We start from the raw sequence: 14,895 nt of genomic DNA, 5'->3' as shown, positions 1-14,895 counted from the left end.
CCAGGAGATCAATATATACTTCAACAACAATACTATATGATGACCAGTTCTGATGGACCAGGCCATCCTCAGCAACGAGATCAACCAAATCATTTCCAATGGAGCAGTAATGAACTGAACCAGCTATGCCCAGAAAAAGAACTCTGGGAGATGACTAAAAACCATTACATTGAATTCCCAATCCCTATATTTATGCACAGCTGCATTTTTTATTTCCTTCACAAGCTAATTGTACAATATTTCAGAGTCTGATTCTTTTTGTACAGCAAAATAACGTTTTGGTCATGTATACTTATTGTGTATCTAATTTATATTTTAATATATTTAACATCTACTAGTCATCCTGCCATCTAGGGGAGGGGATGGGGGGATGAGAGGTGAAAAATTGGAACAAGAGGTTTGGCAATTGTTAATGCTGTAAAGTTACCCATGCATATACCCTGTAAATAAAAGGCTATTAAATAAAAAAAAATATGGTGATATAAATCTCAGGAATGGGTAATGGCAGAAAAAGTCTATGAATAAAGGAATGAATGAACAAATTGGTATAACTAATGACAGATCAAAAAAAAGTTTTTTGTCTACAAATAACAGAGAATAGAGTGCCAGGTGAGCCAAGGAGACAGACAAAGAAGTGGTGATTTTGTTCTCTACAGCTATTATCACATCAATTTGACATAGCCTTTATCTATTGTGGCCCCCTCACTCTGTGAAAGGGAATTATGATATGGTTGCACTCTCCAAACACTTCTTATTAGGCATTGTAAAAGGGATACCAAATCAATCAGCTACAATTAATATTGTGAAAGACAATGATGATATGCTGGAGCCAATTCACACTGGGCTTTTGGGAGCCAATTATTAAGTTTTGTTTTATGCCTTCAAAGTTGGCAAAAGCTACAAACCAGGATTTAATTTATTATTTTGTTGATTGTCTTAATATTAGAAGGAGTAGAGAACATGTTAATAATGCAGATTAAACTCAAAAGTGTATTCTGCTTATATTCTCTATTAAACTTTACCAGTACATTCCTGGTGACATGGATTTGGACTTAGGTTAGGGAGAACAACTTAAAGAGAAATACAATGATAAACATGCAAGGGGAAAATATCAAGAGTAGCCTTAGAAAAATTGGAAAAGAAATAAATATGTGTGGGCTTTTTGGTTATGTTGAGTCTCCTCTTCTGTCTCCCCTCTCTTACTAGTCTCTTCTTGCTGAGAAAACTTGTTCTATGGAAAAGATCCACTCTTAGTGATTTGTACCTTAGTTTGAATTTATATCCTGGATTATAGAATCATAAATCAGGAGTCTGAAGGGATCTTGTAAGCCATTTAGTCCAGTCATTTTGTAGATGAATATATTAAGACTCAGAAATTAGGTGACCATTATAGCTGGCAGCATGTTTTAATGAATATGGTGATGGAATTAGAGTCAGGAAAATCAGGGTTCAAATATTCAAATTCTTGCTAGATGTGTGACTCTGGGCATGTCACTACACCTCTCTGGATCTCAATTTCCTCATCTGTAAAAGGGGTTAGACTCAATAATGTCACAGGTCCCCTCAAGCACTAAATAAATAATTATATGCTTTATTCATTTTAGAGCTGAGAAAACTGAAGCCTAGAGGCTCAATTAAAAAGCTAATTAGGAGGAAATCCAGGCCTAAATGCTGTGTCCCATATCTCCCAATCATATAATCAAAGTTATCCATTTTACCTCTCATTAATTAATTAATAGTTATTAAATAGTTTGTGCCCCCAGAGCTTGGATCTTTGAGTTGCTCAAACATTAAATTATTATCATCATTTACTATTGTATATTGTGTACCTAATCTATTCCACTGATCCACCACTCTATTTCTTAGCTAGTGCCAGCTGTTTTTTTCATGATTATCCTTTTATAGCAGTTGGAAATCTGGTAAGCCTAGGATGCCTTCCTCTGTTTTATTTTATTTTTTCATTTATTCCCTTAATATTCTTGACCTTTTGTTCTTTCAGATAAATTGTGTTATCATTTTTTCTAGCTACAAAATAATTCTTTGGTATTGATTGGTATGGCACTGGATAACTAAAATATTTTAAGCAAAATTATGATTTTCATTGTCTTGGCTCAGCCTACCCATAATCAATTAATATTTCTCCAGTTATTTGTATCTATCTTTATTTGTATGAAAACTGTTTTGTAATTATTTTCTTTTAGTTCCTGTGTATCTCTTAGCAGGTAGACTCCCAACTGTTTTACACTGTCTGCAGTTATTTTAAATGGAATTTTCTTTTTCTTTCTTCCTATTGGGTTTTGCTGGTAATATATAGAAATTCTGGTGGTTTATATGGGTTTTTTATATTCCTGCCACAAAACTAATCACCTTGTCCCTTGCAAGACTCTTTACATTTTTGGAATCATCTGCAAAGCTCCTTTCAGAATTAGGAGTCAGGAGGTGGAATTTTCAATAGTAACTGTGTGACCTAAAGCAAATCATTTAAGCTGGGGACTTAAAGTAGGACTGTTTGTTTTCTCATTTTAAAAATGAGGAGATAACCTCTGAGCTTGATTCCAAAGCTAAAATTCCATCTGTTTCTCAGGTCCACAAGGGCAGGAACTCTGTCTTTTTTAGCTTTGTGTCTCCCCTAACATCTATTCCTTCATAGTTGCTAATGATTCTATAACTCCAACTCTTTCCTCTCTTTTGAGAGTTTTTTTCCATTTTACATTTCATCTGTAACTATAAAATAAAAGATGTTATCCCTTATTAGAGGCATTTCAAGTTTCACTAAAAGGTGAAGTGGGTAATTGAAACAGTTTAAAGGCAGAATCAGGGGCTTTCCTAGCATCTCATGCTTTGAAGCTGGCCCTAGTGGGAAGGGAAATAGGTAAGATGAAGGGGAATAATGTCCATCTAGAGTTGCAGTAGTTCTTAAAGAAAAAAGAAATGGTTCCTTCTCCACAATTTCAATTCTACAGTTTTCACAGAACATCTATTAAGTTTCCTTGTTCACTTTTACTGTTCCCATTATAGATAAGTTATGGTTACACAGTTGTATTCCTTAGTGAGCACTTGAAAATCCAACCAACCACTTGGCTTCTTAGCAGAAGTGAAAGGGTTCATGGACTGCATGTGCACTCATTAATTACGTGGCATTTATAAAATACCAACAATGGCTAAGCACTGTTCAGCACTTTAATTAAGCCTAGTCCATGCCCAGTGGTATTTCATTTGCATACCTAATTTGGATCCCTGGATGATCATAAATTTTTAAACGGGTAGCTATCTTCACATATAGCATTTCATTTAAGGCCCTGATTCTCTTATAAATAAATCTCGGAAAGGGAACTCCCAGGGACTAATATCATCCTATGAGGAAGAAAACATAGGGGCTGGCTTGTATTGTCAAAAGTTGCACCATGAAATTCTACCTCAGTATTTGCAGAGACAAAGATCTCTTTATCAAATTCAGTTCTAACATAGTTGATTCTGGTATTTTCAGTTCAAGCCCCTTTGACTCAGTTCCTTTTCCTTCTGTATGGTTAAAAATAGAGAAGACCCTTGAATATGTGGGGAGCAGATTGTGTGACCTTTCCCTTCTGCTCTTCATGAATCCCTTTCTTCCTCAGTCTGTCCCTTCTCTTGGCTACTATTACTGCCAACTGGGATTGTTCTGCCTCTAAGCTCACAAAGCTACAGGGCTCTCAGGATCTTAATTTATTCCCTGCATACACACAATGTGCCTATACAGGCGGCATCCAAAAGGCTGCCTATTTCAAGCTTTTCTACAATGGGTCCCAGGGTGGAGAGTTCCAAGGAGGCCTCAGACCCTTTAGATAGTCTTCTGCTTAAATAAGAGCTTTCAAAATCCTTTCCAGCTACTCCTTAGAGTTCTTCCTAGGATTCTAGAATTTGAGGGGAAAGTTCAAATTAATTATGCCCTTATTTACCTGAGAGGGAAGTGGTTTGGATACAATAATCTCCTGCTCTGTGTTAAGAAGGGACTTGAATTTGGTGGTTATTAATATACCAAAAACAGATTGTCTGATTTTCCCATTCTGCTGTTCATGAGTCCTTATTTTGCCTGGAGAGGTTGAGAAAAGTGGGGGATATTTAGGTGGAGTAATAAGGACTAGTTCTTACTGTATGTGACCTTCATTCAGCCTAGTTTCTATCTTACTGTGCATAATAGAAAAGAAGCCACACTAAACTGTGTTTATAGGTATGCCTTTTTGTGCTGCTAGAAATCCATCCTCTTCTCCTCCTCACAGAGAGGCATACTCATGTATAAATGTATGTGGTAAATCTGGTGCCAGTAAGGACTGAAAATCATCTGGTTTGATGTACAGATGCTGCTCAACCCTGAAGTACATGGAGAATATTTATTTCTAGCTGATGAATTTTAAAATGGGTGACAGTTATACAGAGTTACTTCCTTCATTACAAAGTATTCCATATTTTTCTCTCAAAGTAAGCTCAGCTTCTCTCTCCAAACTATTTCCTCTGACTTCCCTTATCTCTGAAAGATGCCACCTTGTAGATATCTCTGACTTATCCTCTCTTTTTTTCAAAAGCATCTCCCCCTTAGACAATCCACTGGGGATTCCTATCTTACTTTTGAAATATTCATTGTATCTTTTCTACCTACCCCATTACCACTCTGATTCAGGACCTCTATTACCACAAGACTATTGTAAGAGTCTTTTAACTAGTCACTTAACCTTCAGTTCAGTATTTAGCAAGGATTTTTAAGTGGCTTCTGTGTCTAAAGATCACTGTGTTGAATTCTGGAAGAAATAGAAATTTGGGGAGGAGATATTCTTCCTATCCTATTGGAATTTATAATCTAATAAAAAACAAGAGATTTTTTAAATTTTAAAGTGCCATATTAGGGCAAGTCAAATATACATAATTGAAAATATTACATACATAAGAGAGATTCAGACAGAGTATTTAAGATCATCACTGGCTGGAAGGATCTGGGGAAGCATCATGGAGGAGCAGAATTTTAATGGTTATCAGTTTAATAGAAATAGCCTTATATTTGGAATTGGGAAGATCTGAATTTAGGGCCTGGCTCAACCACTGACTTGCTGTGTGACTTTTAGTTACTTTGTTTATAACTAACCTTTCTACCCCTTTTGGGCTCACTATCTCATCTAAAAAGGAAGAGTCTGGGCTTGATGACCTCTAAGATTCTTTCTGGTACTAGAATGCTATAATTGTGTAATTTTATAAGTGGGAATTCAAAAAACAAAGTTATTTCATTCACAGTATGAACCCAAATATGGTGGGAGGATACGCATGAGGGATGGCCAGTAGACTGAATGACATATAACAGGTAGTATAAAATATGACTGAAAAAAAAGTTTTGAAAAATAATAGAGGGAAAGAGATGAATGACTCATCTCTCCTACCCACCTAAAGCCCACAACTCTAATCCTTCTTGCATGTCTACTATTTAATACGTTTTCCTTAAACAAACTACAATCACACCACCCTTCTGCTGAAAAAGGTTAGAGGCTTACTAAATTCATTCCAGCTTCCTCAGTCTGGCATTAAATGTTTTCTATAAAATAGATTTAATATATCTTTTCAAACTTAAATCTTACAACTCCCCTATATCTGTTCTACATTCCTCAACATCCTCTACACTTTTCCACCTTTAAGACTGTGCTCAAGTTGTTTCTTTTACTTGGGTTGTCCTATTTCCCATCTACCCCTTTTGGAGAAAAAATTCTGAAGTAGAGGACCTCAGTTCAAATCCTATGTATGAAGCTTACTATAGTGGCATGTGAATTACTTAAGACAAGCAATAATTTTGATATGGTGTTATTTTGTAATTGCAGTGGTCATGCATGTGTGCTTCTATTGACATTAGGCTTACTGCATTTTAATTCTCTGTCAGTTGAGTCCTGGATTTCACATTACATACATGTGTTTACATTGTTTTTAATTAAGTTTTTAATTCTATGATTCTAAATATTGTATAAAGAATATATTTCAATTATTGTTAGAGAATATTGTGGCATTTATTGGTGTAAAAATTTGTGGTTAAAGGACCAGGTGAGCAAAGGGAAAGTGGGATCAAAACCCCAAAACACTGAGAATTGATGAACTACTACTCCAAAGTAGCCTAATGAAGCTTCAGAAAACAAGCAAAGACCTTCAGAGGTCCCTGAAATATGCTGATTCCTAGCACAGAATTCTGAAAGTTGAAAGAACAGCAAAAGACCAATTTTAAAAAATACACCTACTAATGAGTACTTTGAAGAAAAACTACTTCTTCTGGAGAAAAGCAATTGTTTTTTGTTTGTTTGATTTTTGCTAAAGCCCACATTTTCCATCTGAGGCTATACCAAAACACTGTAAGAAGTCTAATGGGCCTTTAAGATCTAAGCATCTGTATCAAACTGTAAAACACAAAAGCTCAAAAACGGTTTTCTATCTAGTGGGCCTGAAGTCTTGTAAGGCGATAATAAACTCTATTAATATAATGATATATTGAAAAGCAGAATTGTTCCAAAATTATAGGAATTTTCAAATGTTGATGGATTACTGCAACCTGACTTTATACCATGTTATATGTCACAAAAGGTTAAGAAATTTTTCTAAGATATAAAGATAACCATGCTTCAGTCACCTAGAAGCTCTGAATTTAAACTCCTGTGAAAAAAAAATCTATGCACTCTAAACAAGGCCAGCCTTGGGGAAATGAACTGCTCAGTAGGATTTATGGTTTCATAATGAATAACTAGATAATGTCAAAATCTTGAGAACTCAATACTACATCATGAAAAGCAATGATTGTAGCAGGGGAACATTATATTAAAAAATTTAAGGATGCAAAAAGATGTCAGATTTATGTCATGTCAAATTTAATTATTTTTCTGTCCCAATCAATATGAATATTCCTGTACCTGTCCAAACTTGGGCAAGTCACTTGCTTGGGTATCTGTAAAATGAGGAGTAGAATAGATACTCTTAATGGACCTTCCAGCTCCATATTCATGTAATCCTCCTATGAATCCTCCCTGTCTTTGCCTTTATAAGTCTTTCCTAATGATATGATGTCTCTCTTCACTAAATGACTATATCATTTTGGTTACATCCCTTTATAGTATTTGTATGCTACTATGTTGTTATTATTTGGTTATTTAGTCATATCTGAGTTTTCTTGATCATATGGACTGTCTGTGGGGTTTTCTCAGCAAAGAAACATGAATGGTTTGCGATTTCCTTTTCCAATGTGTCCCCATTTTACAGATGAAGAACTGAGGCAAAAAAAGGGTTAAGTGACTTACTAGTCACACAGCTAGTAAATGTCTAAGCCTAGGTTTGAACTCAGATCTTCCTGTTAGGTATACTGCTTTATCCATACTACCACCTGTTCTACTTTATCTTATAGTAATTCATTTACTTTTTTTTCTTCCTGAGAATCTATTATAAATGACTTGATGGCACTTTTTTTACTCACCTTTGTAAACCCTCACTCATAGTGAGTTATTTGATAAAACATTTCTAAATTCCTACTTCAATTTTCTCATTTCTTAAGAATTCCTGTTTCAGATTATGTTAATATACCCTACCGCACTCCTTCTTTCAGTATGTATACATACATAAGTAAGTAATAATTACCTTATAAATAAATAGGCAATCACATATCCTGGGTGCCTAACTTTTTTTTTGGTTGGCTTGATAAATATTTTTAAACATGAACTGAAAAAACTAATGTGAATGAGCAAAGAAATATCTCTGTAAGATTCAGTGGGGTTTTGTGTTTGCTTTGTAAATAGAATTTATTGGCATTCATATGAAAGAAAGCATCACAATGCTTAATTATAATTCTTTCTTTTCTGGGGCCAATTAGCTCAGAGGATTAGAACTTTGTGCTTCATTAATGATTCCATGGCAGGGAACTCACTGCCCATTTGGGCTATTTAACTTTGGGGGATTCTATGGCTAGAGCCTCTGCTTCTAACCTTAACCAGATGTCTGGCCAAAGTGTGCTATTGGTCATCCAAAAGAATAGTTGAGGGTGTGTGGCTAACGTGGTAGTCTAATGACAGATGTAGAGCCAATTCAGCAGCAAGGGCAATCAAGACTTGGAGCCAGGAGCGGAATTTTCATTTCGACTCTGCCATTCTTTAGATGTGTGATCTTAAGCAAGTTACTCAAAGTCTTTATAGAAAGAGACTAATAATACTTGCACTGTTCATTTCACAAGGTTTCTGTGTGAAAAGAACTCCTGAAACATTTAAGAAGCTCCATAGAGATGTTAGAGTGTGGTGTGAGAGACCTCATGGTTTAGTGTATACCAAGCTAGTCTGGAAATCAGAAAGAGCTGTGTTTAAATCCTACATCTAACATAAGCTGTCTGTATAACCCTGGATAAATAATTTATTATTTAACTCTCAATGCTTTAGATAACTCTCTGTGATATCAAGTTGCAGAGATATTGAGCAATTTTGGTAGAGGGTATTTCCTCACCTGGGAATTCCCTATGCCAAAGAAATCACAGGTCTAGGCCCTATTCCTCTAAAATAGAAGTTATTATGTGAGAGGTAGTATGGTAGAATGGAAGGAGGCCCTGGATTGGAATGCTGTCTCCATCACCTACCTGGCTGTGACCGACCTACTTAGTTGTATTGGGTAATTCACTTAGTCTGATCAAGCCTCAATTTACACATCTATCAAATGGAAACAGCTCCTATTTTACAACATTATTGTGAAGAAAATTCTTTGTATACCTCAGGATAATACTTCAGGGATTTGTCTTTCATAGATGTAATTCCTTCAACTTACAGATTGCTATCCATCCATAAGATACCAGAATCACCAGGAGATGTCTGAACTTCAGAATAGTTAAATAATTTGTTTTTAGATTACCTAACTAATAAACTTTAGATTCAGGTCTCTCCTCATCTAAGAGCATCACTTTACTCAGGTATGTTTCCATTTCTTTTTGAGACTGCAGACCATACAATTTTATACCTATCAATCAGTCAATTAACAAGTCTTCGCTGTGGAGAGGGGACTTGCCTTAGTTAGAATCAGGAAAACTGGAGTTCAAGTATTGTCTCTGATACCTACCAGCTACATTCCCTGAGGGCAAGTTAGTTAACCTCTCTGGGAGCCCAGAAAATTCCCTAAGACTTTCCATTTTGGAGAAATTGCTGATCAGCACTGATAAATCAGTGAAATCACAGGTGTAAAACTCCCCTAAGCACTTAATAACTATCTACATTATGTCATATACTGTGCTGGACACTGCTCAAAGACAAAAATGAAAGTCCATCAAGGAACTTATGATCAGGGAAAATATGTACACATTTAATAAGACAAAATAGATATAAAACATTTTTACATTTTTACACATGCACATATACATATACATTCATATATTTGCATGACTGGATTTTGCAACATTCCTATGAGATTTTATATATAAAAGTACATTTTGTAGATGTAAAGTGGTACACAAATGGAAACTAATGTTATTAATAGTCAATAATAGCTACGAATTATATGGTGCTCGCTATGTGCCAAGCACTGTGTTAAGTGCTTTACAATGTTATTTCCCATGATCCTCACAACAAGTTTGGGAGGGAGGTACTATTTTTACACTTATTATTACACTCACTTTACAGGGTCAGGTAACCTTCTCGGGGTAGCCAGTTAGCAAGTGGTTAAGACGGGATTTGAACTCAGGCTATCCTGAATCTAAGCCCAGCACTCTATCTACCAGGTCACCTAGCTGCCCTTGGTAAAAAAAAAAAAAAAAAAAAAAAAAAAAAAAAAAAAAAAAGTGCTTTTCTCTGGCTGAGAAGTCAGTATATTCTCAGATATATTCTCAGATAAACAACATATCATATCTATCCTAACTGAGTGTCAGCCATGAATCCCACCATTAATCTTGTCTATCCCTTGAATGAGACCACATCTAGTGGGGCTGCCCCTCCATAGGGTGAGGAACTCCCTCCCCCATGGAGGCAAGAGATTTACTTTTGGGAGTTTCTTCTCTCCTTTTGTGGGTCAGGAAAATGACTCTGTCACTGTGGGAATTTAGGGACAAATTGTATTGCTCACAGGGCCTCTCTTTCCTACTTCCATCCCACCACTGTCTCTAATATCATCTCTGGTGAGACAGATGGGGAGCATTACAAACCTGAACATGGCTACTCACTCTGGTACTTCTCCAAAGCCTTCCAAAGGCTGGGCTTCAGCTGCATAGATCTTGGCATACTGTCTGGCAGTATTTTGAACATAACATTCCTGTACACCAAGAGATACAAAAAATACATGTTAATAGGGAAAAGCCAGGCAGCAATCCCTGATGAGGTTAAGGTAGCATGCTTACAGTAGAAGTAGAATAGGAGCACATGGTCCTGGCCCAGAATAGATTAATTTTGCTTGTCTGTATTTATTACAAGGGTTCTCCTCTCTCTCTCTCTCTCTCTCTCTCTCTCTCTCTCTCTCTCTCTCTCTCTCTCTCTCTCTTTCTCATTTTAAACTAGCAAATTAAGAGTTTGGGAAAAGTGGAAGGGTGGGAGTTATCAATAATGATGCTGGAGAGAGAGAGAGCCATCAAAATATTTTTAAAAGACTTTCAAAGGGAGCACAGATAAACAGGGAAGTTTTTGAAAGCAATTATGTAGAACTTATGTGATTTAAGAAATAGAAGTAGTATTAAATGAAGAAACATGGTTTCATGTTCAGTCTTTAAAAATGCTTTATATATGGAAAATGCTTCCTTTTGAAGGTTTACATTCAAAATAAAAAATAATTGAATCCCACTCCCCCTCCAAAAAGATCAAAAGAGGCCTAAATCCTTGGACAAATTATCCCAGAGAGATATCCAGAGACACAAATCACATGCGTGTCAACTTTACAGTTGTCACGAAATAGAATGAAATGAAAAGTTGGATTAAAAGAATGGAAATGGAAAAAGATATTAATCATTATGGATGAAATTGACTAACGTGGATTTTAAATAGGGATCAATATAAGATTCTAAATAGGTTCAAAGAAATAAATTTTACAAGAATACAATATGTGCTCTCAGTTCATATTTTAAAAAAAGTTCTAAGTTTTGGTAGACTGCAAAGCTTAATAAGTCTATAGTTTTAGCCAAAAAAATGCTATCTTTATCATTAACAAAAGAAAAATAACATTCAGAAGGAAAGGGATGATAATTCTATTGTACTCTACATTGTTTAAAACATTTTGTGTTCAGTTATGGAAACAATATTTTGGAAAGGACAATTATAAGCCGTAATATATCCAAAGGAGGACAATCAAAATTATGAAGAAATTTTAGATTATTTTATACAAAGGTAACTTAAAGGAATTAGGGATGGTCAACCTTCAAAAAAGAAGGGTTGGGAAAACATGATGTCTCTCATCAAATTTTTGAAGTGGTTTTTTTTAGGTAGAAAAATTATTATTAGACTTATTTTCCTTGACCTATAAGTGAAGAACAATAGATGGAAGGCAGATTTTGGCTAAATAAATTAGGAATTATTTCCTAGTAATTAGAATTGCTTTAAAAAAAAAAAAAAAAGGAATACTTCTGGAAGAAGTTAATTCATTACTACTGGAGACCTTGAAGCTGATTTAGAGAACTACTGTCCAAGAATGTTATAAGAGATTCATGTTTTAGTCATTTTGAATGGATGAACCTAGACATCTCCAAATATGATACTCTGTGATTCAATGATGTGCTGACTCTAATCTAAAGCTAGAACTATTATGATTGGTAAAGAAGCAAGAGATTAGTGAATAAAAAATCCCATTTTCAAAGATACCATTTGAGAAATAAATACTTTATAATACTATAGTGAGATGTTGGCTTGGATAATTGGTACTATTGAATCTACATTTTCTTAGGAATAGGGGCATTTCTTAATGTAGAGCTTGGGATGCCATTGAAATTCGTCATAATTGTGCTAAAATGGTTGAAGTATAAAGAATAAACTTTAGAAAAGGAAAAGGAGTGATATTTTGAATCAAAATGAACATGAATGGGCAGAATTCTGTATGTGAAGAATAGGAATGGCTTTCTTTGATTCAGGGCCAAATGTTATAAATGATATATTAAAATGTTATATAAATGGTAGAATTGTGAAGTTGGAAAAACTTAGAAATCATGAAAAAGGGTTAGACTAAAACATAGTTTTCCAGAAGGGAAAAGCAGAGACCTACAGAGGTTGACTTGACTGAAAGTTCATAGACAATTAGTAGCACATCTGAACCTAAGATCCAAGTATCCTAACTTTCAGGTCAGTACTAGGAAAGAGGTATACAATAAAAAGAGAGAACGCCTCTCTGTTACTTTGAATAGCATCTTGTAGATCCAGGGCTTATTTAAGAATTGTGCTAAAAATCAGCTAAAGTAATAAAAGTCTCAACTAATCATGATTTTCTAAGTTGATATCCTGAATTGATTCAAACAGGTAGAAATACATAAGGAATTAGGAGTGGGGGGAAAAAGAAAGCTACATGATAACTTTGTTGTCTATTTGAAAGAAACTGCAAGTTGTACATAATGCATTTGTCATTTCAAATGCAATTCATTGTTTTTCTATTCTACTTTGTTATGGAAATGCTTGCTTTATTTCTTAAAATCAGAATAAAATATAAAAAAAAGAAATAGGGGAAAAAGGAAAGGAAATGTATGTCTGTTGAATTTCCCAATGACTAGTCCTTTTCTAGACTATCATCAGAGATTTGGGCCCAGCAGATATGGTGTGACTAAGATTCACTACTTTCCAAATATATTTTCTATCTGCCCCTAGAAGGATAGTGTGTATCCCAGAGAATGTGTTAGAAGTTTACAGGAAAGGTGTTGTTTGTTTGTTTGTTTCTTGTTATTGTTGTTGTTTTATCAAGACAGGCTCTATAGGAATAATAAGTGATTGGGACCTCACAAATCTGGCATCATTTAACTGATCTATCAGTCAGCTTTGAACAATGAGTTTAATTAGTTAGCAGAAGTTCAATGATCATTATTAGTTACTCCCATGGGAATTGCTCATCCATTAAATTATCTCTTTCTATTCCATTCTGCTAAAACATCCCCGAAAGTTCTAGGTAACAATCTGAGAGGCTAAAATATCTGCTTCTGTTGTAGAAATGCCAAAGCATTTTGTTCACAACTGAGTCTTCAAATCTAGCTTAGTGTCTCTATTGATACTTGATAAAAGTCTTGCAAAAGAGGGCCTTGGCTTTACTAAATACGATCTCTCCCCCCCAAAAAACTGAGATGTAGTTAAAATCCTGACTTCTCCAAGGCTTGGCCAAACCTGATAAAAAGTTCTGAAACATGGATGAGCCTTGAACTTTAACTGTGAAGAATTGGTAGGAAAGATATTAAATAAAACCATTGGAAATCAAATGGTTTGCCATATTTATCTTAGTATCAAAACAGGTCCCTAATAATCTGAGATCCAAAGAAGTCCTTGGCTGAAGGTTTTCAAAATTTCTTCACTTGTATTTGAGGCTCTGAATGGGTTTCTTTAGATGAGTAGACAGATAATTTATTTCAATATAATTGGTTTCCTTTTAAAACTATTTCATTTATGCATTTAAAATTATTTAAGGAGTCCATAAGTTTTACCAGACTGCCAAAGGGGTCCATGACACAAAAAAGTGAAGAATCTCTACCTTAGAGAAACTCCTATTGATCCTCACTTAAACTTTAAACTCAAAACATGAGTCAATCTCATACCCTGAAGGATGATCTTTTAGAGCTAACTCAACTGGGAAAAAGAAGGACCCACCTGTGCAGCAAGTTTGTAGTTCTTCTTGACAAGTTCGTCATTGTTTTTGGTCCCATAGGCAATTGCATTGTGCACTTTGAGTACACAGGTATGGCCAGGGCTGAACACGGGAGTGAGACCCTGCATCACTTTACTTCGGAAGGCTTTACGGTGGACCCCTTCTCCAAAGTGGAGTTCTTCTGTTACAATCTGACCATGCAGGTTGCCCCCAAAATAGCTGTCACTGATAAAGTCTTCTCTGAAGATAAGCTGGCTGAATTCAATCTCTTCAAATTCTGAAACACAGAATGGTTTTGGCTGGGTGATGCAGCTCTACTATAGCCTATGTTCACCCCTAATACATAACTTAATATGCTTATATGAAGAACAATGTCGACCAAGGATAGAGAAGGAAAGTTGTTGGTTTTTAAGCTTTAAAAAAATTTTAATTGTGTTATGTACACAAATATTATAATATAAAGCAAACTCTAAAAAGAACAGATGATTAGGTTAGGAAGAACTAAATAATAAGAGACTTAAGCCCCTGAAAAAGGGCAGAAGGAGATCCAGTGCTAGAAAAGTCATAGGAGAATGGAAGGCACCATCTGTGCTTTCCACAAGATTTACTGAAGCAAATGTTGGGAGGCCAATCAGAAAGAAAATTTTACACTGACCCGAGAATAGGAATAGGAATAGTGCCTAGCTATAAGTGGACAGAGAAAAGTGGAGGGGTAGAGACTGGAAATAGTTATATAAGGTTTGGGACAGAGATTGGTTGGTACAGATGTGCAGGGGTTGGCTAGATTTCATTGATATAAAGAACTCTCTAGCAATGCAAATCAAATATTTTGCAACTTATAGTCTTGAAGAGTTCCCATGAGGCAATAAGAGGCTAAGTGACTTTTCCCATCACCTGGCCAATATGTGACAAAGGCAGAATCTTCGTCTAGGTCTTCCTAATATCCAAGCTTTTCAGCCACTATACCATTCAGATGTTCAGATACAGGAAATGGTTGGATTAAAAAATAAATCACAACTAAAACTTCTTTTGAAAAGTCCTTGAGAAAAGACAACAGTATTTTTCTTTTGGTTTTTCTTGTGTGAGGGGAGCAGTACTATCTTTTCTTTTTGAGCATTCTGAAAAGTGCCT

The 14,895-nt window shown here is 35.4% G+C and overlaps 1 protein-coding gene across 6 annotated transcripts in view; it reads right to left on the bottom strand.

Annotated features, from left to right (window-relative positions):
• ALPK2 (alpha kinase 2) overlaps positions 1-14,895 on the bottom strand; it is a 171,198-nt gene that overhangs the window by 43,849 nt on the left and 112,454 nt on the right. For 5 of the 6 annotated variants that reach the window (XR_004230843.1, XM_031945911.1, XM_031945912.1 and 2 more), the window contains 2 exons: positions 13,767-14,041; positions 10,172-10,260 (listed from right to left, as the gene is read on the bottom strand). Coding sequence is in view for 5 of the 6 variants with exons in the window: in XM_031945911.1 (XP_031801771.1) it covers positions 10,172-10,260; positions 13,767-14,041 (364 nt within the window). In the remaining variant the exon portion in view is untranslated. Of the gene's footprint in view, positions 1-10,153; positions 10,261-13,766; positions 14,042-14,895 lie in introns of all 6 variants that reach the window. The other variant, XM_031945914.1, reaches the window with a different exon arrangement.

Source organism: Sarcophilus harrisii, chromosome 1 (genome assembly GCF_902635505.1).
Source record: "Sarcophilus harrisii chromosome 1, mSarHar1.11, whole genome shotgun sequence".
In the NCBI taxonomy this organism is placed as follows: Eukaryota; Metazoa; Chordata; class Mammalia; order Dasyuromorphia; family Dasyuridae; genus Sarcophilus; species Sarcophilus harrisii.
This window is presented reverse-complemented; position numbering and strand designations above follow the sequence as displayed.